This window comes from Gymnoscopelus braueri (genome assembly GCF_963280865.1).
Source record: "Gymnoscopelus braueri genome assembly, chromosome: 18".
In the NCBI taxonomy this organism is placed as follows: Eukaryota; Metazoa; Chordata; class Actinopteri; order Myctophiformes; family Myctophidae; genus Gymnoscopelus; species Gymnoscopelus braueri.
This window is the reverse complement of record NC_137618.1, coordinates 11,413,953-11,436,997: the sequence shown is the minus strand read 5'-3', so window position 1 is coordinate 11,436,997 and position 23,045 is coordinate 11,413,953. Positions and strand designations below refer to the sequence as shown.

Sequence of the window (23,045 nt, the reverse complement as noted above, 5' to 3'; positions counted from 1 at the left end):
GTCGCAGACAAGACATCACGTGTCTATAACATCATGTAGACATGAAAGGATGTGCTCTTTATCAACACCTGTTATAACACCAATCCAACACCTGCTTTAAAAAAAAGAGGCTGAGAAAATATGCATACAAAAATTGTTTGAGCTGAAATGTGAGCTTGTAGATCTTCTATTTTCGCTATGTGGTTAATCTGTTCTTCATTTTGATGGCCTCCAGACCACACTTTGAGAACAACCGATGCCCGACCTAGGTAGTGTCTAGTCATGCCAATGCGTGTGTGTGTGTGTGTGTGTGTGCTAAGAACTGACCTTGGCAGGTATTTGACCTGTGTGTGTGTGTGTGTGTGTGTGTGTGTGTGTGTGTGTGTGTGTGTGTGTGTGTGTGTGTGTGTGTGTGTGCGCGCGCCCGCGCGCGTGTGTGCACGTGCGCGCGTGTGTGTGAGTGAGGACTGACCTTGGCAGTGACCCAGGTATTTGACCTCTATGCGTTCCTGTTTCTGACACGAGGCCTCCTTCACCTGGCAGGGATTGTCATAAGAGCGTCCGTCCGACGCACACACCGGGTTGAAGCTGATGTGGGAGCAGTCGATGTTGCACACACACCTGGATACACACGCACACGCACACACACACACACACACACAAAAGTGCATTACTTGTTGTGTTTTTTCGTAAATTAACGCCCTACTTGATCATACTACAGCGTCATAAAAAAACATCAAAAGTTCGAAATGCGGCGAGAAGCGACGCGTTTCGAACTTGTAGATCTGCTACTTTTGAATTTGAATCGTGAAAAGTAACAGTTTCCTATACTACCCGACAGAGACGGGTAGTATTCAGAATGAAATAAAAAATCATAACTATTTTACTCTTAGACATTTTGTTTTATTGTTATTGTTATTTATTGCTTTTAAAAAAAAGAAAGAAATTGAAGGGCAATCATAAAAATGCTATTCATAAAAGTGCATTTTGAGACCTGTACTGTATACTCCAATTAGTTTAGGTTATTTTGTGTCTTCTTCGTGTTAGTTAACTATGAGAACCCTGGTGGCTATAGTGGGTTTTGACGTGGTTAAAAGCTGAGAATGTTGGCCCGGACGGCTGGCATAGCGGTCTGCTGATGTAGCCTGACAGCGTGTCTATGGATTCGAATCCCGATCCCGATGACCTTTGCTGCGTGTCACTCCCCATCTCTTTCTCCCCATTTCCTGTCAGACTACTGTATACCAGTGGTGGAAAAAGTACTCAAAATGTTTTACTTAAGTTAAAGTGTCGAAAGTAAAAGTCCGGAATGAAAATTTTACTTGAGCAAAAGTACAAAAGTATTGGTATCAAAATGTTCTTAAAGTACCAAAAGTAAAAGTACTAAAATGTTTGAAAATAGCTGATCTACAAGCTCACAACGATGCGACGTGTTGTGATGCGACACGTTGTGTGTGATGCGACGCGTTGTGCGCATTTTAGGTATAAAATAGGTCTAAAGTGGTTAATGTGTGTTTTATAATGTTATAATTTATATCTGCAAAGTAACTAGTAACTAAAGTTTTAAAATAATTGTAGTGGAGTAAAAGTACAATATTTGCCTCTGAGATGTAGTGGAGTAGAAGTAAAAGTATAGTACAGTATTTGAGTAAATGTACTTAGTTACTTTACACCACTGCTGTATACTATCTAATAAAGGCAGAAAAAGTCAAAGAAATATCATTTTCTTTTAAAGAAGCCGAGAATGTCTTTGCTGTTGTGCAGGCAGGGAGTTGTAAAGTCCACAGAGCCCCAGAGCAGAAGGCTGAACATCTTCCGTCTTTAGCCTGAGACTTTGGGAACGGCCCAGAGAAGCTCTGCAAGAGGATCTGTAGCTGTTAACCACCTGAACTCCAACTTGAGCCCCTCTATTCTGGGGGGAACGTTTGCCCCCAAAATAGCCCATCTACACAAGCACACAACGCAACGTGTTCAGTGCTACAAGCTCTATCTATCTACAGGCTCCTTTATTTTGCAACATATCTACCATCATAATACTAGTCCTGTCACAATTATTACATAATCGCAATTATTTGAGATAATCGCTTTTTTGCATAAACATCATAATCGTCATAATCATTTCCATGTAAAAAAAATCATGTATTTTCAAACATTTTCAAAAATAGCAGATCTACAAGCTCAAAAGGCGTCACAAAACGACTACTTTTGAGCTTGTAGATCGGCTATTCCATGCACTATTAATGTTTTTTTGCCCTTTTTGTATAAAGTAACAGGAATGACATTTTTATTCATAATGTTCAACGACAGAAACGCAATTAAATCATTAATCACAATTATTATCGAGTGACAATTAATCGTCAAGTAAAATGTCATAATCTTGACAGCCCTATCATACACTGCAGAAGACCTTTCCTTCTTTACATAACCCTTGCTCAAGCAAGGAGAGACATGCTATTGGACGAAGCTGAATGAGGACCCGAGATGCAGCCAAGGTGATGTTAAGACAGGAAGTTACACTATGTGAAGTTTAACTTCATTAACTCATTGACTGCCATTGGCGAGTGCACTCGTCAATTGGCCAGAGGCTCACAGTGCCATTGTACGAATTGACGAGTGTGTGGTGTTTTCAATGGTTTACGCTAGAGGGCGCTGTTCGCCAACCTATGACTGATCCTATATGACTTCTGGAGAACAGTAGACCCGGAAATAATGTGATCACAACAAACCCAGCCCCTCACAGGAGCATTGCCAGGGCTAATTGAGCGGCAGGTGTTTCTAATCTGTGGTCAATCACGGACAATGACAAGGAGAGAGCTGGGGGTCCAATTTACAGAACTAAAAGCATGGCAGGCAACAGAACAGACCCTGTGCGGCTGGGCTTGAAAATGAAGAACAGCACTGACTGTGTGTAAATTGTGTGTCTGTGGCGTTGAGAGGAGAACCCTCACTATTAGTAATGAGCTCGCTATAAAGGAGAGAAAAAAAAAAAAAAAAAGAATCTGCATACAATTATTTATAATGGTGCCAAAGGAATATTATATTTTAAATTTTATTAAGTTTTTGAGATCTTGTACCAAAAGCCCAGGATAATAAATCTCTGTATTCTCTACTTTATCTAAACCTCAAATTAATTTACTCCCACAGTAAAAGTAGCAAAAATAATCTTTGTACGGAATAATTAATTACATGAACCCCTATTCAGGGGCGAACTTTTGACGAAAATAGCTGAGCTTGTTGGTCGACTATTTTCAGCAAAATATTTGGCGTAGAGGGGCGAAAAAAGGAGGCACAAAGTGTAGGGTTTAAGTCATACTGTACATGGGCAACTGGCGGCCCGGGGGCCACATGTGGCCCCCACCTTCACTTAATGCGGCCCGCAGGTTAATATTAGAATACAGATATATTATTGATTTCAGCTGTTCCAATTCCAAACATGCAAACATGACCCGCTTTAATTACTTCAGTCTATATTATAGTAGCTTAATGACTAGTTTAAAATTCTATTGTCTTTTTTATGTCCAATGTATTTGTATTTAAGTTCATAAAGTTAACATAAGTATAACTAAATGCATTTGAAATTTACTCTTTGACTGCCAGAGTATTTTCATAAAGTACTCCCCCAGTGCCAGCGATTTTCGTGTTTTTTTGTTTTGTTATTTTGTTATTTAATTTTCATATAGTAAGTCTAGCTACGGTTTTGAACACATACGATGGTTCCACCAGTAGAGAGCAGCAAATAGACACTTTCATCAGCTCGCTGACTCGCTGCCCCCCCCCCCCCAACAGAGCCAAACAGTGAAATACGTCAAACCGGATGTGACGTGTTCTCAGATTCTCCGATTGCAAAAATGTACGATGTGATTCACGACGGCGATGACTGTTCGTCACCCAGACTATAGATTATAGAAGTGGACCTCTCCGTTTGTATTTTATACCGTGAGAAAAAAACGTGTGTTTCCCTATTCTGGCCGAAAATGACCGTGGAAAAAAAAAGAAAACCGGAAACGGAATCTGCGTCATAAAACCGGATGCAAGTGTGGGTGAAGTAAGTGGAACTCGAATCCTAGAGTGAAACATTGCAGAATAGCGTGATCAGAGATTAAATAATGAACGCACGTCCAACGCGTCTAACGCGTCGACGGCCAACTGGACAAACTACACTAGCAATTGACGCGTTATCGAGTCAACCGCAGTCAAAGAGTTAAATACAAATGTTACTTTTCAGGATTCGGATTCATAAAAAATAAATCAGGATTCCAAAACAAAAGTAGCAAAAATAGCAGATCTACAAGCTCAAAACGCGTCGGACCGCGACGTGTTTTGAGCTTGCAGAGCTGCTATTTTTTGCTACTTTTGTGTGACATAAAATGGTCGAAGTACGGCATTCATTTACGAAAAAAGTTAAAATACGGAGATACGAGGTGTCTGACCAACAGTATTATGCAATGTGGCCCTTTGGACTGAGTGTGGAAATATAGTGGCCCTCTCTATCATCAAAGTTACCCACCCCTGGTTTAAGTGGTTAAAACCGATCATCTTGATTTTTTATAAAAACTCAAGTTCAAGTTGTTCTGCCACCAATTCCTGACATGGAGACTGGAGAGAAGAAAAAATCATTGGAATAATGCAGTGGAGCGACTGGCTTTATCGCACAAACGTCTGTTTACAAGCGGCCACGGGTGTGCAGAGTGACATTGTTCTGTTGTCCTTTCTATATTGAATTGTCACTTCCATTAGTTTGCCTCCGAGAAGCAGAAATTGCGTTTTGAGTGTTTGAGTGACACTGTGTTGATATGCATTCGTTTCTCTGCGTTCGTTCAGGTGCATACTGTACGTGCTATAGCTGCCTCCTTTAGCTTTTAATGGCCTCGCCAATTTGCTGACTGTCGGGTGGAAACCTCATATATATGTTCCTTTTTATTATTATTTAAGAACCACGATGATGCGCTCGGGTGGCGCAGTGGTAAAGTGCCTGCCCACCACCAGTGGTGTAAAGTAACTAAGTATATTTACTCAAGTGCTGTACTTAAAGGACGACTTCACCGATTTTCAACCTATCTTCATATAATTGGTCCTCACTAATACTCATGATAAAATGGTACCATTTTTTCCTACTTGGTCTGTGTCTCATAGGAGGGCTGTGGACAGACCAGAAACCCGTCTACCAGTGACATCATCGTTAGGCATGATTTAACCCTTTCACAATTTTTATTTAGATTTTTATTAACACGAGAACAATGGCTTCTTTTATTGCATTGCAACTTTCCAGGAATAGAAAGCCTGCAGTTTCTATTAACTTGGATTCCCCATTGATGATGTCACTGGTAGACAGGACTCTGAACTGTCCACAGCCCTCCTCTGAGACACAGACCGAGTAGAAAAAGATTGTACCATTTTATCATGAGTATTAGTGAGGACCAATTATATGAAGATAGGTTGAAAATCGGTGAAGTCGTCCTTTAAGTAAAATTTTGAGGTACTTTTACTTTACTGGAGTATTTCCAATTGTCTCATACTTTTACTTCTACTCCACTACTGTACATCTCAGAGGCAAATATTGTACTTTTACTCCACTAAAATGTGTCACCGCACGTACTCCTGCGGGCTGGGGGCGGCACCTGTCAGCAGGGAGTGTTGGGCGGGAGGAGTAAAACAAAGGCTCTTCGTCCTCCCGGTGGAGGCTCCTCTTTCCCTTTCCAAATGTTTCGAAAATACCGCTATTTTCATAACACATAACGGCAGTGGCGGCTGGTGGGTTTTTCCCCAGGGAGTGCTACACCAAAAATTAAGCCAACAATAACATGTACTATATTGTTATCGCACTGGTATATTCTGATAGGCCCTGCCCTAGTAGTCATTCATTTGTGAAAGACAGACATAATTAATGGCATGGGCAAAATCTTAGATTAAGTACTACACCTTTTTGGCTAATAATAAAAACTGCTGTATTATATGATTCATATCCATCAGTGGTGTAAAGTAACTAAGTACATGTACATCTGAAAGGTTTTAGTTTTTGTCTAGTTTTAGTCGACTAAATGTCATATTGATGATAGTCGACTAAATCTACAGTTGATTTAGTCGACTAAAATGTATTTTGGCGGTGCCTTGATGGCGTCGTAATGCCTGATTTTACACTCAGTTGCATGCTGAAAATAGCAGATCTACAAGCTCACAACGCGTCACAGCACGACCGCGTTGTGAGCTAGTAGATCTGCTATTTTCTGAGCAGAACACCCGAGCGCAACCAAACATAAAATGACTTGTCTTATAGTTCTACTGGATCTACACCATTACACCAGTATTCCATCCCTAACATTTTAGTCTAGTTTGTATTTGTTGACGAACGTTGTCAACATATTTAGTCTTAGTTTTAGTCATCGTAGCTTAGTTTTGATTTCGTTTTCATCATTGAAAAAAGGTAGTCGACGAACATTTTTCGTCATAGTTTTAGTCGACGAAATCAACACTGGAGTGAACACACACAGGCACGTGCCGTGCGTGCAGTGTGCGGCGTGCGTGCGTGCGTGTGTTTACGTGCGTCTGTGCCGCGACCCCAGGCTGCTGTGCCTGGGCCTGTTCAGCAGAATTGTGGTCCCATGACAGTGGTTGCTGAGTAGCGCTGAACGCCGAGGTTCTGTAATTATAAATGTGTCATTATGCTATAGCAGCCCCTTCATTCTCCCCTGGCGCCCAGCCCCTGTGTATAGCATAGACGTTTCTCTCTACCACTGCCAAATTTGCATATCGCTGCATGCTGTCGCCCAGAAACCTTGTATCTCCATATTTCAACTTTGTCATGTTTTTTTTGTAAATGAATGCACTATACTTTGCAGTGGTGGAAAAAGTACTCGAATGTTTTACTTAAGTAAAAGTAATATACTCAATACTGCAATGTAGAAGTACTCTGTTCAAAATTTACTAGAGTAAAAGTACAAAAGTATTGGTATCAAAATGTACTTAAAGTACCAAAAGTTATGTTTGAGAATAGCAGATCTACAAGCTTGTAGATCGGCTATTTTCAAATAGCCTTGGTATAAAATAGGACTGAAGTGGTTAATGTATGTTTTATAATAATGTAATCATTTATATCTGCGAAGTAACTATAGTCACTAAAGTTTACGAATAATTGTAGTGGAGTAAAAGTACAATATTTGCCTCTGAGACGTGGTGGAGTAGAAGTAAAAGTATTGGAAATTGACTCAAGTAAAGTGCAAATACCTCAAAATTGTACTTAAGTACAGTACTTGAGTACATGTACTTAGTTACGTTCCACCACTGCTACTTCGTCGTACTTGAGTGTCGCACAATAGTAGCGAAAACATCGACATGGTACAGCAGATCTACAAGCTTGTAGAACTGCTATTTTCATTGTTTCTTAAATTTGTGAAAGTCAAAGTGTGTCTGACTGTGGGTTTTATAAATATGTATCCGATGAAAAGTATTATTGGATCAATTTTTTCACACACACTCTCACACAGACACACTCACACACTCACACACACACACACACACACACACACACACACACACACACACACACACACACACACACACACACACACACACACACACACACACACAGCAAACGCCGGCACGCGCGGACACCTTGACAATCAGGTGAGGTGATTGTCGGCGCCGACACTGATGTTGATTGAAAACCTGTGCAACCGAGCGTCTCTGCAGCGAGGCAGCGATGTTCAGCGTCAGCGGAGTATGAATGACGTGATGATTCGCTCCGGTAGACATCCCAGAAGAAGCTATACTGTACGTGCAACGTGTGATGGTATGGCTGCCCCCCCCCCCCCTCCTCCCCACCAGCTCATCAGCTCAGGTGAGCAACCGCCATTATAAATGTACCGTTTGTACTAAAGTGAAACATGAGCTAAAAGGCTATAATTTACATGATAAAAACAGCGGTGTAAAGTAACTATATATATTTGTTCGAGTACTGTACTTAAATATAATTTTGAGGTACTTTAATTGAGCATCTAAATTTTTTGATACTCTGCTGTATCTTAGATGCGAATATTGTACTTTTTACACCACTATAATTTTTGGAAAACCTACATAAATTAGCCATTTAAGCTCTGTTTTATACTTTGGCTATTCTTTCTATCCTTTTCTTTTCTTTTTATTGACAATTTCAAATGTACAATGACATCAGGTAATAGACCATAAACAGCACATACATCAATAGGAAAAACATGAGAAATACTTTGGCTATTCGAAAACCGATATATACAAGCTCACAACGCATCACATAGTGGGGGTCCTCCTCATCAATGTGTACAACGAGAAACTTGAACGCTCTGACCCTTTCCACTGCAACGCATCAATGAAGATACCGGTAGGTGCCTGCTCTCTCCTCTGCCTCTTGAATAGTCCACGATCATCTCCTTGGTCTAGGTTGATGTTAAGACCAAGGTTGTTCTCCTGACACCAGAGTGCCTATGAAGTGACCTCGTTCCCGGCACTATCACTGCCGTGTCATCAGCATATATGCTTGATGATGACATTGGAGCTGCGCGCGGAGCCTGTCTCTTGAGCTTTGCACCAAGCCTTTGCTGGGCCTATATGGTTGTTGAAGGCCACTAATAACATACGTATACGGTATACATAAGCACATGTCCTTCGGTTTCTTGTTGAGACAGGGCGATGTGAATGGCCATGGCAATTGTGTCATCCGTGGATCTGTTTTTGACGGCACGCAAACTGCCAAGGGTTCAAGGGAGTTAAGTAGTGTGGAGTAGATCTGGGGTAATCTTTGTGTAGAGTTGTATAGAGCACTTAGTACCTTTACAAGTATACCTCAACATTTTTCTCAAGTACAGTAGCTGAGTAAATGTACTTAGTTACTTTACAACACTGGCTAATGGCACACGTGAACAAAAATCTGGGAAGAAGCTAAATTTAATGATACTATAATGTTGTACATCATTGTGTGAAACATAACACGGCATCCACGCAAAAACGCACATGCGCACGCACGCAGTGAGACGGGGGAGTGGCTGTGGCTGTGTGTGTGTGTGTGTGTGTGTGGGGGGGCTCATGTGGGCTTCATGAATAATTAACGAAGCCTCTCACTTTCTCCTCAACAGGCACTAATGCTGCACACTGCACTGCGTCAACATGCTGCCACACACACACGCACGCCCGCGCGTGCGCGCGCACACACACACACACGCACACGCACACGCACACGCACACACACGCACACGTTTGTATTACTATACTTGTGAGGACAGCAACATAAGAAAGGCAATTTTACAGTATGAATGCATTTTTTTTTGTTCGTGAGCCATTTTGAGCCCTAACTCTAAAGCCGAAACATAGCCGAACTACAAGCTCACAACTTTGTCAGCAAAGCTGTGAGCTTGTAAATCGGCTGTTTTCGGTGCACAGAACTGCCACAGCCTAACTCCACCAATCTTTAATAAAACAACCATTCCTCTTGTGAGGACAGAGGAAACTGTCCTCACAATGTCTATGTCTCACATTCTACTTTATATGTGGGAAAATGTGGTCCTTTCAAATATAGTAATAAAAGTTCGTCCACACACACACACACACACAAACAAACGTGCGCGCACGCACACGCACACGCACACACACACACACACACACACACACACACACACACACACACACACACACAGTAATGCCTGTAAGGGGGCTGGTGGTGTGAGAGTCTCTCTGTCTCTCACACGCCAACTTCCTTTCACACATTCAGGTGAGAAAAAGGGAAGAGCGATGAAGAGAGATACAGTAGAGTGTGTGTGTGTGCTTTTGTATTACTATGCTTGTGAGGGCCAAATGTGCCCACAAGTATAGTATAATTTGAGACATTAGGGTGGCTCACACCAAGCACTATAACCATAACTGTAACTATAATGATAATTACGGTATGTGAGCATTCACACTGATGAAAGATAATGTCCCTGTCCAGTGACACCAAACACACTATTATCTCTGATTGAATATTTTATTGACATTCTTTGAGGTAAAGCGGTACCTCTAATATGACTCTGATTATTCATTATAAGCAGGCGAGATAGTTGTAGCCTTATCTATTTATAATCGTCTCTTCGTCTCCGTTGATAACATTTCTGCCGTTTATAAAGTCACTCTGAAAGTGATCCAAACGACTATCGTTGGCGTTATGTTGTGGTGTGGACTGTGCCATCTACTTCGGTTAGAACGTTTTTTTAAAACAACATATATTAGTTATTGTTATTGTGCTTGGTGTGAACGGCGCTATAGAACAATTTTCCTGGTCCTCATAAGAGAAATGGTTGTTACATTGTTTAAAAATATATATTTTTTAAGATCTATCTGTAGATTGGCTATTTTTGGTTGAAAATGGTTAAATGGTTAACATTTTAAAATTGCCGTCCAAAAACTTTGCTGTCCTCACAAGTATAGTGCTACAAACGTGTGTGTGTGTGTGTGTGTGTGTGTGTAACAGGATGTGTTGTATTGATTAGTTCACCAACATGGATGCTTTTCGATCAAAACCTCAGATTTCTCTGCTGACTCTCTGCATGCTGTGGTCAATTCAGTTCCTGAATGGTCACTTCACACGTGCACACACACACACACACACACACACACACACACACACACACACACACACACACACACACACACACACACACACACACACACACACACACACACACACACACACACACACACACACACACACACACACACACAATGCAACAACAAAAAAGACCTTAGAAGGAAAAATAAATCACCATGTCTATTTGTTTACAGCCATACTGACTTTTTTCATTATATCGGTTTGAGTCCCCATGTCTCCCATTCACGGCGTCTGTCTGTCTGTCTGTCTCTCTACTGTCTATCTATTGTATTGTTTCTAGTCCGATGCCTGTTCGGGGTATGCATGGCGTTCGGAGAGCGCGTCCGTTCAGAACGAACGCGGCCCGCGGTTCTAGAGGACCGCTCGTCCGTTCAACTTCACGCTTGACACGAGCCTTCTTCGGGTCCTAGGCCACGCGGGCCGCCAAAACGTGAGGTGGATCGGATGAGCGGTTTGCGCGTGTCCGTCCGGAGCGGGCCGGGCCGGGGCCGGCTCTGGAGGAACCCGCTCATGTGGTTGACTTCACACTTGACACTGACCGGTCTCCTTTGGGTCCTCAGCAGTTACACCAGCCAAGTGTGAAGAGGATTGGACGGTAGGTTTCACTCACACAGACATACAGTATAGAGACAGACAGAGATTCCTGGAATGTATGCCAGTGGTGTAAAGTAAAAAGTACATTTACTTAAGTATTGTACTTAAGTACACTTTTAAGGAATTTTTACTTTACTGGAGTATTTCCCATTTTCAATACTTTTACTTCTACTCCACTACATCTCAGAGGCAAATATTGTACTTTTACTCCACTACAATTATTTGACAGCTTTAGTTAATAGTTACTTTGTAGATTTAGAAAACATACAACCACTTCAAAACATTACCCACTTCAGCCATATATATATTTCGGCCATTTGAAAATAGCCAATCTATAAGCTCACAATGCGTCGCATCGCGACGCATTGTGAGCTTGTAGATCTGCTATTTTTAAAGGATTTTTATACAACGCATTGTGAGCTTGTAGATCTGCTATTTTTAAAGGATTTTTATACATTTGAAAACTTGTGAAACTGGACATTGTGCATAATGAGTACTTTCTAAGTAGATTTTGATACCAATACTTTAGTACTTTTACTCAAGTAAATTTTGAATTCCGGACTTTTACTTGTTATCAACACATTATTGATACTTTTACATAAGTATGTAGAAATGTGAGTACTTTTTCCACCAATGGAGACAGACAGAGATTCCTGGAATGTATACACACAAACACACGTTTGTAATACTACTTGTGAGGATATAAACATTTTAGGACAATGTTTTATGAATGCCATTTTGGAGCCTAAAGCCGAAAAATAGCAGATCGGCTAATGCACGGTGCACGACACCAGCACGCAACCAAGTATACATCAGGCATAACTCAATCTATAATAGCTAAACCTAACTTCTAAATGTCTAATCCTAACCCCAACCTGAATCTTCTTTCCTAATTGTAAACATTACTACTAAACTTATTTTTTGGACGATACACGTCACGAAAATAGTCAAACCCAAAAAACTAAATTGCACAAAGTTGCAGCAGTGTTTAACACTACAAATGGCCATAACTCTGTGACCATGCTCTGATCAGCGCCATATAGGACTGGATTTGAAGGCCGCGTAGTGTCCTGAAAATGTAGTAGTAATACACACACACACACACACACACACACAGATCTTTGGAAAAACAACATGCACGCTCTCTCTCATTATTTGTCTCATTCTATAAACACAACAAATACAAATGAACTCATACTCAGGTTGGCGCGCGCGCGCGCGCACGCACGCACGCACGCACGCACGCACGCACGCACGCACGCACGCACGCACGCACGCACACACACACACACACACACACACACACACACACACACACACACACACACACACACACACACACACACACACACACACACACACACACACACACACACAGTGGATGTTTCTACATCCTCATGTTGTGTACAGAGCGTCTGCAGTCTCTCCCTCATTGCTGCTCAATGTAACATTGATTTTCATAATCCTGCAGCCTCCAATTTCACTGTAATCCTTTCAAAGGAATGGGGCGTCAGAGCTACAGTATACAGAGAGAGAGAGAGAGAGAGAGGGAGAGGGAGAGGGAGAGGGGGAGAGGGAGAGAGAGAGAGAGAGAGAGAGAGAGAGAGAGAGAAAAGGAGAAAGAGACGCGTCGCATCCCTGCATCTGAGAATATTTTGTGCAGGCGTCCCCCCATCGAAGATTGATGTTGTTAAAATGTTTAAGTTTTTCACTTTTTTCTAAGCTTTTAAAATAAAAAATAGCAGATCTACAAGCTCACAACACGACAGTCTTGGTTATAGTTAAAATTGATTTAGACGCTATATCATCTCATTGTTGCTAACCCCTGTGAGAACCACTGCTCTAGCACAAGGGTTCCCAAACCTTTCAGGAGGCGTGAAAAGTATAGTTTGTTGGTTACTTTTGGTCCTATTATTCGTTTATTTTATTTTAGAGGTATTAAAAAGGTCTTAAAAGTCCTTAAATGGCCACTTTAGAAATATGCAGATACACTTCTACTTCATACACCCTGTATACACTTCTACACTTATAATGTATGTTGGTTTGTATACTGTTGAGTGAGAAAACAATGTTGCCCCTCCCCCCCCCAAAAAAATCCCTTTGGAGCCCCCTGGGGGTCCCGACCCTCAGTTTGAACTCGCTCATCACCAAAACTCATTGAGTGGCAGTCAATGACTGGCTGGTGGCTGCAATTTATATGTTATCAATTCACTACATAATGTTATATCATTGCCCTAAATGGCGATATATTAACAAGGAAAGGATGATTAAAAAAATCATTACGTCTGTATTATTAGCCTTGATGATTGTCTTGACTCCATGTCTGCATCAGAAATGACTTTGGACAGGTGGAAAACTTTAGTTAAACTTGTAGAGTGACGCAGTACTTTACCGGAGTTAGATATTCTGATAGTTGTACTTGAATGTTGACATGAAATAACAATCCTGTTTAGTGTTTCATTTGCGCAAGCGTGAAAAAAACAAAATACAGCGTGTAGCTGATGGTAAACACTCGTTGAAAGGCTAGGATCATAATACCAAGGATTCGACAGTGATGTCAGTGCTATGCGACACGAAAGTAGCACGGCATAAAGATACCAAGGATTCGTCGATGATGTGACATCGCTGACGAATCCTTGGACGCGTGACCGTCTCAGCTTTTCTCCGTTGATTGTAAAATCCTGGTGACGCAAGGTTATAGACTCAACGTTGCCTGCGCATATGGTACAATCCATCAACTTGGAATTCCCGGCTGCCTTCTCGCGGACCGGCACTGGTCCGCGGACCGGTGGTTGGGAACCCATGCTCTAGCAGACAAGTTGATAACTAGTGCATTGATGCAGCCACTTCAGTTGCAGACGCCTTTCTAAAGTGTCCTTGGGGACAATTGTCTTGTGAGTGACAGTGACATTGTGCCGTACAGTATATTTGTGCAGGGCTAGGTGAAGGTACTCGCCGGCTCTGATTCTGGTCCTTTGCGTGATTACAGTATAACCTCGTTGATTGCAATCACCCATCCATCGTTGGAATGGAAGCCCTTGTCGTTTTGATTAACAATTACCAATGCCTTTCAACATGTCCTTGGGCACTTCTTTGGGTTTTCTTTTTGTTATTGTTTTTTTTACCCAGTGGCTCCTATAAGGGCAGAGCCATCTTGAAACGTGTTTGTTTGTTGTAACGTCTGTCTGTCTGTCTGTCTGTCTGTGGCAAAAACGCTCGCCCCAAAACATGCGCGCCCCGGGTCAAATCTGCCCTCGGAACGGTCGCCACCAGGTACTCCTAAACCTCAGTAAAACTATGCCTAAACCTAACCTTATTCCTAAACTTAACCTCAGTAAAACTATGCCAAAACCTAACCTTATTCCTAAACTTAAACTCAGTAAAACTATGCCTAAACCTAACCTTAATCCTAAACTTAAACTCAGTTAAACTATGCCTAATAACCCTAAACTTATTCCCAACCTTAGCCTCAGTAAAACTTTGCCTAACCCTAAACTTATTCCTAACCTAACCTCAGTAAAACAAATACAAGAATACAAGAACCGCTGGGGGCGAGCTGTCCACAAACAAAATGGGGGCGAGTCTTCCAGTTACTGTCTGTATGTGTGAAGCCCAGTCCACACCAATGCAATTGATCGCAACTTGCAACCAAGTTGCAAGAAATTGCAGCGGTCTGGACTGGACCAGTTAGTTGCAGAACGGTGCTATTTGGGGAAATTGGTTACAAGGAGTTGCAGTTGCAAAGAGTTGCATTGGTGTGGATTGGCCTTTAACCCATTAAGACCGGGAACGCATGCATCTGTGTCATTTTACATTTCTTTGGCTATTCAAAAATAGCATATATACAAGCTCATGGCACTGCACTCGGTGCTGCGCTATGAGCTTGTACATCTGCTATTTTTGAAAAATCATGGAAATTTGTGCAAATCTTTGAATATATATATTTTTAAAGCGAACATTTGCAGCTCAAATCTTTGCTTCTGGGGGTCCCTGGAACAAAAATATTTTGAGATAGGGGTCCGCAGCCAAATACATATCATTTTGGGGGTCCTTGACATGAAAAGGTTTGCGAACGACTGATGAAGCAACATACGTTTTTTCAAAAAACAGTAGAAGACAACGAGTCAAGTCAACGAGTGAGAGATATGTAGTAGTGGGTGTCCTATCCAAACACAGGGTCTATAGGGGCACCTGCAACATCCTCACGCACCACCAGCTGGGCCCCGAGCCACAGGTTAAGAACCGCTTGGTGTGGCATCTTATCGCAACAAAACGGTTAATTGTACAGAGGGAGCGTTTCTTGGGACTGAACTAGTTTCTACGGAGTGGCTTGTGGTCTGACATCGTCAGAGTCCTGTAAGGATTGTAATTGGATTTCCAGAATAGGCTAAAGCCCCCTTTCTCTGTACGCTGCGCTGTGGTAATTGAGGTTAAATGAAATGGTCAGCCATGCACAAACCCACTGATCGCTGTGTGTGCGTGTGTGCGTGTGTGTGTGTGTGTGTGTGTGTGTGTGTGTGTGCGCGTACGTGCGTGCGTGTGCGTGTGATTTCGATTCTATGCAAAGTATTAAGAAATACAGAAACGGAATTATCGCTTGCTGTCAGGAAGGAATCCTTGTATCTCCATATTTCAGACTTGGAATTAATGGCCTACTTCGTTGCACAGGAGCATCGCACAGAAGTGGCAAAAATGGCCGACCTACAAGCTCAAAACGTGTTGCATCCGGACGTGTTGTGAGCTTGTAGATCTGCGTCAAACAAGAATCTGGGGCTTTGACACTAAATTGGTCGTTGAGGGTATCACGTTATGCACTGCTAATGTGTTAATTTGACCCTTGAGAGCTTAAGAAATGTACTCATAAGGGATCAATTTTTACACTCTCAAGAGTTAAATGAACACGTAATTGTGCTTTATGTGTTCATGGTGAATAGACGATGCCACGTCATATCATGGCCAGTTATGAAACAAGGATTCGCGTTTGTCCGCGCGCATGCTCGCATGTGTATGTGTGCGTGTGCATAAACTCACCAAACATCCTCTGCATCCACGTCACACTCGGCCCCAAACTGGCAAATGTCACAGGTGGATGTCTCCTTCTGCCCCGCCTCCGCCGACCCCTCCCCTCCTGAGAGAGAGAGAGAGAGAGAGAGAGAGAGAGAGAGAGAGAGAGAGAGAGAGAGCGATTCATAACGTCAGCCATCTACATTATATCTCTTTCTTTGTATATCGTTGCTGTCGGAAAGAAACCTATTAACTCCAACAACTTTTTGTGTTTTTTAATTTCATTTACCTTACTCGATTATACTACAGCGTCAAAAGTGTTTTCATTTGTATCCTGAAAAATAAAATCTTGTTTTATTTGATGGCCTTCCTGCCCTGGCATTTGGCCTTTGTGCCCTAAAAAAATGGACAACACCAAAGGCCAAGTGGCCTTGCCCCTAAAATACAAAATTCCAAGCCTGGTGGCAATAGTAAAAGCAATCACTCTGATCTCAAACTGCCTCCCTCCCTCTCTCTCTCTCTTTCTCTCTCTCTCTTTGTGTCTGTGATGAATCTTCTTCTCTTCCCTGCCGTCCCCCTCGGCCGCCCTCCCCTCCCCCTCCGTTTGGAGCGCCTCTATTTTTAAACCGGTGGAGGAGAGAGGACCCACGAGGACAACAACCTGGGAAGTATAGAGGAGGAAGAGGAGGTGGAAGTCTACCTCACTTCCCCCCTTGTCGCGTCTTTAATCTCACACGCACGCACGCGCACACGCGCACACACACACACACACACACACACACACACACACACACACACACACACACACACACACACACACACACTACACTCTTGTTGCCAGTGGCGGACAGTAACTAAGTATATTTACTCAAGTACTGTTACTTAAGTACACTTTTGAGGTAGGCCTACTCTTACTTTACTTGATTATTAACTTTTTTCCCCCATTCTACTCCCACTACACCGCAAATGTACTTTTCCACCACGATTATTTGAAAACTTTAGTTACGAGTTACTCTGTAGATTATGAATATTAATTCAAAACATACATTAACCAATTTAGCCCCATTTTATGCTTAGGCTATTTCAAAATAGCAGATCTACAAGCTCACAACGTGTCACATCGTGACACGTTGTGAGCTTGTAGATCTGCTATTTTTTAAACATATCGACAAACCTCGAAAATAATGAGTGATCTTACTTTGGTTACTTTACATATATTTTTGATGCCAATGCTTTTGTACTCAATACTCAAGTAAAATTCTGAACACAAGCTTTTATACTTGTCACAGAGTATTGTTGTATTGTGGTATTGCTACTTTTACCTAAGTAAAAGCTCAGAGTACTGCTTGTTGCTCCCATGTGCCTGTGCTGCCGCCTTCCTACTTTTTCTGCCCTCTCTTGCAGCTTTTCTTTTGTTATTCGGACGGTTCCCTCGCGACGCGGCGAATGAACAGGGGAAGCCAGAGTCCTTGTGAAGAAGAGGATTAACCTGATTCCTCGCTAATTTCCCGGTGGCTAAAGTGGGATTTTTGCTCTATTTCTTTTTGCTTGGACCTGTGTTTTGCGTTTCTTTTTCTTTTTTTTAGGTCAAAGTTGTTTAACTGTACTGTACTGTATTCTTTTATTTTCCAGCTAACTGGACTGTGTCCCACTGGCAGGTTCAGCCTGGATTTACTCGCGGCTTCGAGTTCTGATTAGCCAAATGTGTCCGTACCTCACCCTCAGCCCCACCCCACCCAAACCCAACGCAAACCTTGCTGAGGAGACTTTTCGATAATCCTGCATGCAGTGAGTGGTGGACAAAGTACTAAACCCCAGTATTTAAGTCAGATACTCTTGGTCAAAGCTCACAGCATCTTGCGTTGTGATGCATTGTGAGCTTTAAAGCAGAAACCTCATATCTCCGTTTCTTAACTTTTTGTGTTTTTTATCGTAAATTAACGCCCTACATGATCATACTACAGCATCACACAGAAGCATCAAAAGCAGCAGATATACAAGCTCGAAACGCGGCGCGGCCGCGCGAAGCGACACGTTTCGAGCTTGTAGATCTGCTGCTTTTGCTATTTTCGAATTTGAATCCTGAAAAGTAACAGTTTCGTACGTATGAGGTTTCTACCCGACAGAGACGAAAATAGGGCTTTAGTGGTCAGCGTACATTTTCTGTTAATAATCTCTATCTGCAAAGTAAGTAAAGCTTCCGAAAAATAACTGTGGTGGGAGTCAAACACAATATTTGTCACTGAGATGCATGTGGAATAGAAGTATAAACTATGGTATATATATATAGTATATACTCAGTCGCTTTCCACTATACTGGCCGCAGGCGTTCTTGGACGTCAGCCACGCGGCAGTGAAGCGCCGAACAGCACCTTCCTCGCCCGTCTGGCCCGGCGCCCTGCAGGCTGACGGCACGCAGTCAGGCGTTAACACTGTAGAGTACACTCAGTATTCATAGAGAGGGGGCGGAGGGGGGGACGGGGGACGGTTGCATCCCTCCAAGCGCAACAAGGTGTGAAGCGCCGCATCGGTCTCGCTCCTCTGAGACCACTCCGCGGTTGAAGTGTTCGTGCGTGCTCTTGCATTCATGCTTAGTATTTTTTTTATTGTACTTTGTAGAGCAGTTGGTTCGGGGGGTCCATGGAGGGGGGGGGGGTCCAGGGGGTCCACCGCTTAACTATTCAATAGTTAGGAAGCAAAGGTACGCTTACAGGTCTGTAACTCTGAGAGTGTACAAATGGAACCAAATGGACCCTTGGTTCCATTTGTACACTCTCAGCTAACAACAATAATACATGCACTTCATGTTCTATTTTTGACTTGTTTTGAGAACATTTGAAAATAAGTCAGATCCATTCACTTATGCCTGTTCTGGTGGTAACGTTCATCAGAAATTAGCAGGTCTGCAAGCTCAAAGCGCATCACGTTGTGACGTATTTTGAGCTTGTAGATCTGGTATTTTTGGATGAAGAGATTTGGTGTAGACAGAAAAAAGCAGACCGAGCACAGTTGTGACTTAAGTCTTTTCTCCAAGACTTGAGGGTTTAAATGTAAAATCTAGGTACTTATTCCGCCATTGTTATCAGAACAGTAAGAATTCCAGACTAAACGACTGTGTGAGACAAGCTGACAGACATATTTCGCGGCCGTTTTTCTCACTCGCGTGTGGAGGATGCAAAAGCTGTGGGACTCTCCCGGCGAAATTGTCGGAAGGTGTTAATGAAAACAACACTCAAAGCGCCAACGCCCCGTTCCGTTCGTACGCTGGGCGAGAGTGAGGACGACCAGGCAGGAAGCAGTGAAAAGTGTGGTGGTGGCATAAGGGTTCTAGATGTGGGAGCAACGGAGCACGTCTGACAGTTCAATTATTTGGGGTTGTGTTCCTCCGCTCAACATCATGAATTTAGAGCTTTGTCAACAGCGAGACAGCAGGTTGTATTGAATTAAAGCCGGGTTCAGCTGTTCTGTTCCGCCGTCCACACGTGCGTCATTTCTTTCATTTTCCCACGACTGCCACGGAAAACACTGCAGTGTGTTATGTTTTCCCAGTGGTGGAGGAAAGTACTCACGTTTTGGACTTAAGTAAAAGTACTGTAGCAATACCACAGTGTAAACATACTGTACTGTTACAAGTTAAAGTCCCGTCTGAGTTCTCTCTCCTGATTGGATGCAATTGCTATCAGGACCTGTTTAATAAAGAGCTGGAGAGATGGGGAGACTCCTGTTACTGAACAAACACTCTAATAGCAATGAGTGCTATCAGAATAGAGAGCTATCTAACACTTAGTTTAACCAAAGAAAAACACTTTTACCCTACCTTTAAGTCAAAATTAAAGAATGGAGGTATTAGCATCAAAATAATACTTAAGGTAAACGTAAAAGTCAATATGCAAAATGGCCATGCATGGCAGAATCATAAAACAGCTAAATCCTATATATACTTCGGCTATTTGAAAATAGCCGATTGACGAGCTCATGACGCGATATCCATGATATCAGCCCCCTGACTCTGTCTGACCTGAATGGAACAGAGCCTTCATTAGTATGGAAACAAGTCCCCAGGATTTTTTTTGTATTATCCTTTTAGCCTTAATGTCTGACTGTACCACGTGCTGTTTACATTTCTGACTAATACAGTATTCAATCAATCAATCAAAAATCATTGGTAACACCTGTGAAGGAAGTTAAGGAAGAGGCCCAATGTCTTTCCAATATGGCCGCTGTGCATAGAGCCTATATTTTTCCTCTGTCAGCGCCATCATCCCATGGAAGTCATCAGTGTGAGGTGACACGTTGGCGCGATGGTGGGTTTTGGAGGGAGGAGGGGGGGGGGGTCAATATGGGACGTGAGCGCCCGTCTCAATCATGTCATCAGTATGCTCCAGCAGGCCTCGTTTAAGACTGAGAGCTGTCTCCCCACTGATTGGGTTGTGCCACGCTGTGACAGGAGGCTCGCAGTCAATCACCCACTGATGGCCACATTAGCCACGTCGCTCCTTTTAGTTAGTGCACTGTTTCCCAAACTGGGGGTCGGGATCCCCAGGATGGGTCCCACAAATTAAACATAAAAAGTTTTATCTACAAGCTCACAATGTGTCGCGATGCGACACATTGTGAGCTTGTAGATCGGCTATTTTCAAATGGCCGAAATATAGGGCTGAAGTGGGTAATGTATGTTTTGTAATAATAATAATAATAATAAAGTTGTGGACTAAAAGTATTATATTTGCCTCTGAGATGTAGTGGAGTAGAAGGAAAAGTATTGAAAATTGGAGATACTCAAGTAAAGTAAAAAATGCCTCAAAATTGTACTTAAGTACAGTAATTGAGTAAATGTACTTAGTTACTTTACACCACTGCATAAAAGGTTTCCACCCGACAGCTACGATTTTGCATCCGTGCCTATTGGCAGGTGTGACAAATCTGTGTCTCAACAGTCGTGTTATGCTTCCAGTAAAACGGACATGCGAGTCCCATGAAAGGTGATACAGGAAGCAATAAACACGATCCCAAACGGCCCCACGTACGATATCCTGCTGGGGGGGAGGGCGAGGGGAAGGGGGGGGGGAGGGGGAGGGAGGGGGAGATACGCTATCTCTGGTGCCGGCCCGGGTGTAACATCATATCGTCTCTGTCGGGAGGAAACCTCATATATGTCCAAAACTGTTACTTTTCACGATTCAAATTCAAAAGCAGCAAAAGTAGCAGATCTACAAGCTTGCTAGCGGATCTGCTACTTATTGATGCTTGTGTGTGACGCTGTAGTATGATCAATTTAGGGGAAAAAAAATAACACAACAAGTTAGAATATGGAGATGAGAGGTTTCTGCCCGACAGCGGAGAGATCGTAACCAACACACAGTTTTTAAACTGCAAACCCACAGAAAGCTGTAATCTGTCAGTCGGTGCGGCGTGGGGGGGTGGGGGGGGGGGGGGGGGGGCTCCATTAGAAGGAAGACAGCGGCTGACAATTAAACTATGAAAGCCATCCGTCAAAGTGACATCATCAACAGGCGCGGCCGCCCCCCGAGTGGCCAATCCGACGGCGGCGAGGAGGCGCGGCTCGGGGATCCCAAGCACCAGCCCCGAAATAATCCATAAACATAATGGACGTCGATATTGAAGAATATGACAAACGACACGGCTGGCTGAAGCCAAGATTCAATTTCTTTCTTTTTTTTCCTTCTTTTATTGGGTGGGATGGTGTGTGTGTGTGTGTGTGTGTGTGTGTGTGTGTGTGTGTGTGTGTGTGTGTGTGTGTGTGGGGCGGGGGGGGAGGATGTTTTACCCCAGAAGCTGTTTGTCACCTCAAAGTCCAATGAGGGAGAAGCGGCCCCCAAACTCGGCCCCCAAACAGCACCATAGCGGCGAGAGCCAAGGGCGTCCGTTCAAACGAGCCAAATGATAAAATGTCAAGCGACAAACCGCAGGCGCCATAATGACTTTAATATAAATGATGATACCGTCAAAATGATTGGTGGGCATTAGGATGTAAACACAGAACACTGCAGTAAAAGTCTGATGTGGCAACATAAAAACTAAACAAAAAAAACCCTACTGTAACTTCTAAAAGGCAACACAAACAACACACGTCTACGAGGAGAAATGATATAACAAACTTCCAAAAGGCTAAAGATGGCCGCATTGGGGGAGAAATAAGGACATGCTTCAGCTTTAATAAAGTAAGTATAAAGTATAAAGCTTTTATACTCAGTGGTGGAGATAGAACTGACATTTTTGACTTAAGTAAAAGTATCAATACTGCAAAAGTACTCCGTTACAAGTCTGGTGTTCAAAATTTAATTGAGTAAAAGTACACATTTATTGGTATCAAAATATACTTAAAGTACAAAAGTAAAAGTACTCATTATGCAGAATGTCCCATTTCACAAGTTTTCAAATGTATACAAAAATTGCAGATCTACAAACTCACAATACGACACATTGTGAGCTTGTAGATCGGCTATTTTCAAATGGCCGAAATATGTTTTGTAATAATAATCAAATCTACGAAGTAACTAGTAATTTTAAGTTTTCAAATAATTGTGGTAGAGTAAAAAGTACAATATTTGCCTTTGAGATGTAGTGGAGTAGGAGTAAAATATTGAAAATTGGTAGTACTCCGGTAAACTAAAAAACATAACTCAAAATTGTACTTAAGTACAGTAGGCTTCTTGAGTAAATGTACTTACAGTAGTTACTTTCCACGACTGCACGCTATGTCATAAAACATCCCTATAGTGTTTACATGATGGATTTATTACACATCCACATGATACACAATAGTTGCGAACGTCCTCCGCCCAAGTGGAGCTTACTATACAACCGTGCTCGGGTTGTGTGTGTGTGTCTCTGTCCGAGT

General features: G+C 42.5%; 1 protein-coding gene across 1 annotated transcript in view; it reads right to left on the bottom strand.

The window, feature by feature from the left end:
- Positions 1 to 23,045, bottom strand: part of LOC308073721 (tomoregulin-2-like) — a 175,699-nt gene that overhangs the window by 10,296 nt on the left and 142,358 nt on the right. Inside the window, exons 5-6 of the mRNA XM_080412804.1 lie at positions 16,211 to 16,307; positions 452 to 600 (exon numbers count right to left, since the gene is read on the bottom strand). Coding sequence (XP_080268930.1) covers positions 452 to 600; positions 16,211 to 16,307 — 246 coding nt within the window. The remainder of the gene's footprint in view (positions 1 to 451; positions 601 to 16,210; positions 16,308 to 23,045) is intronic.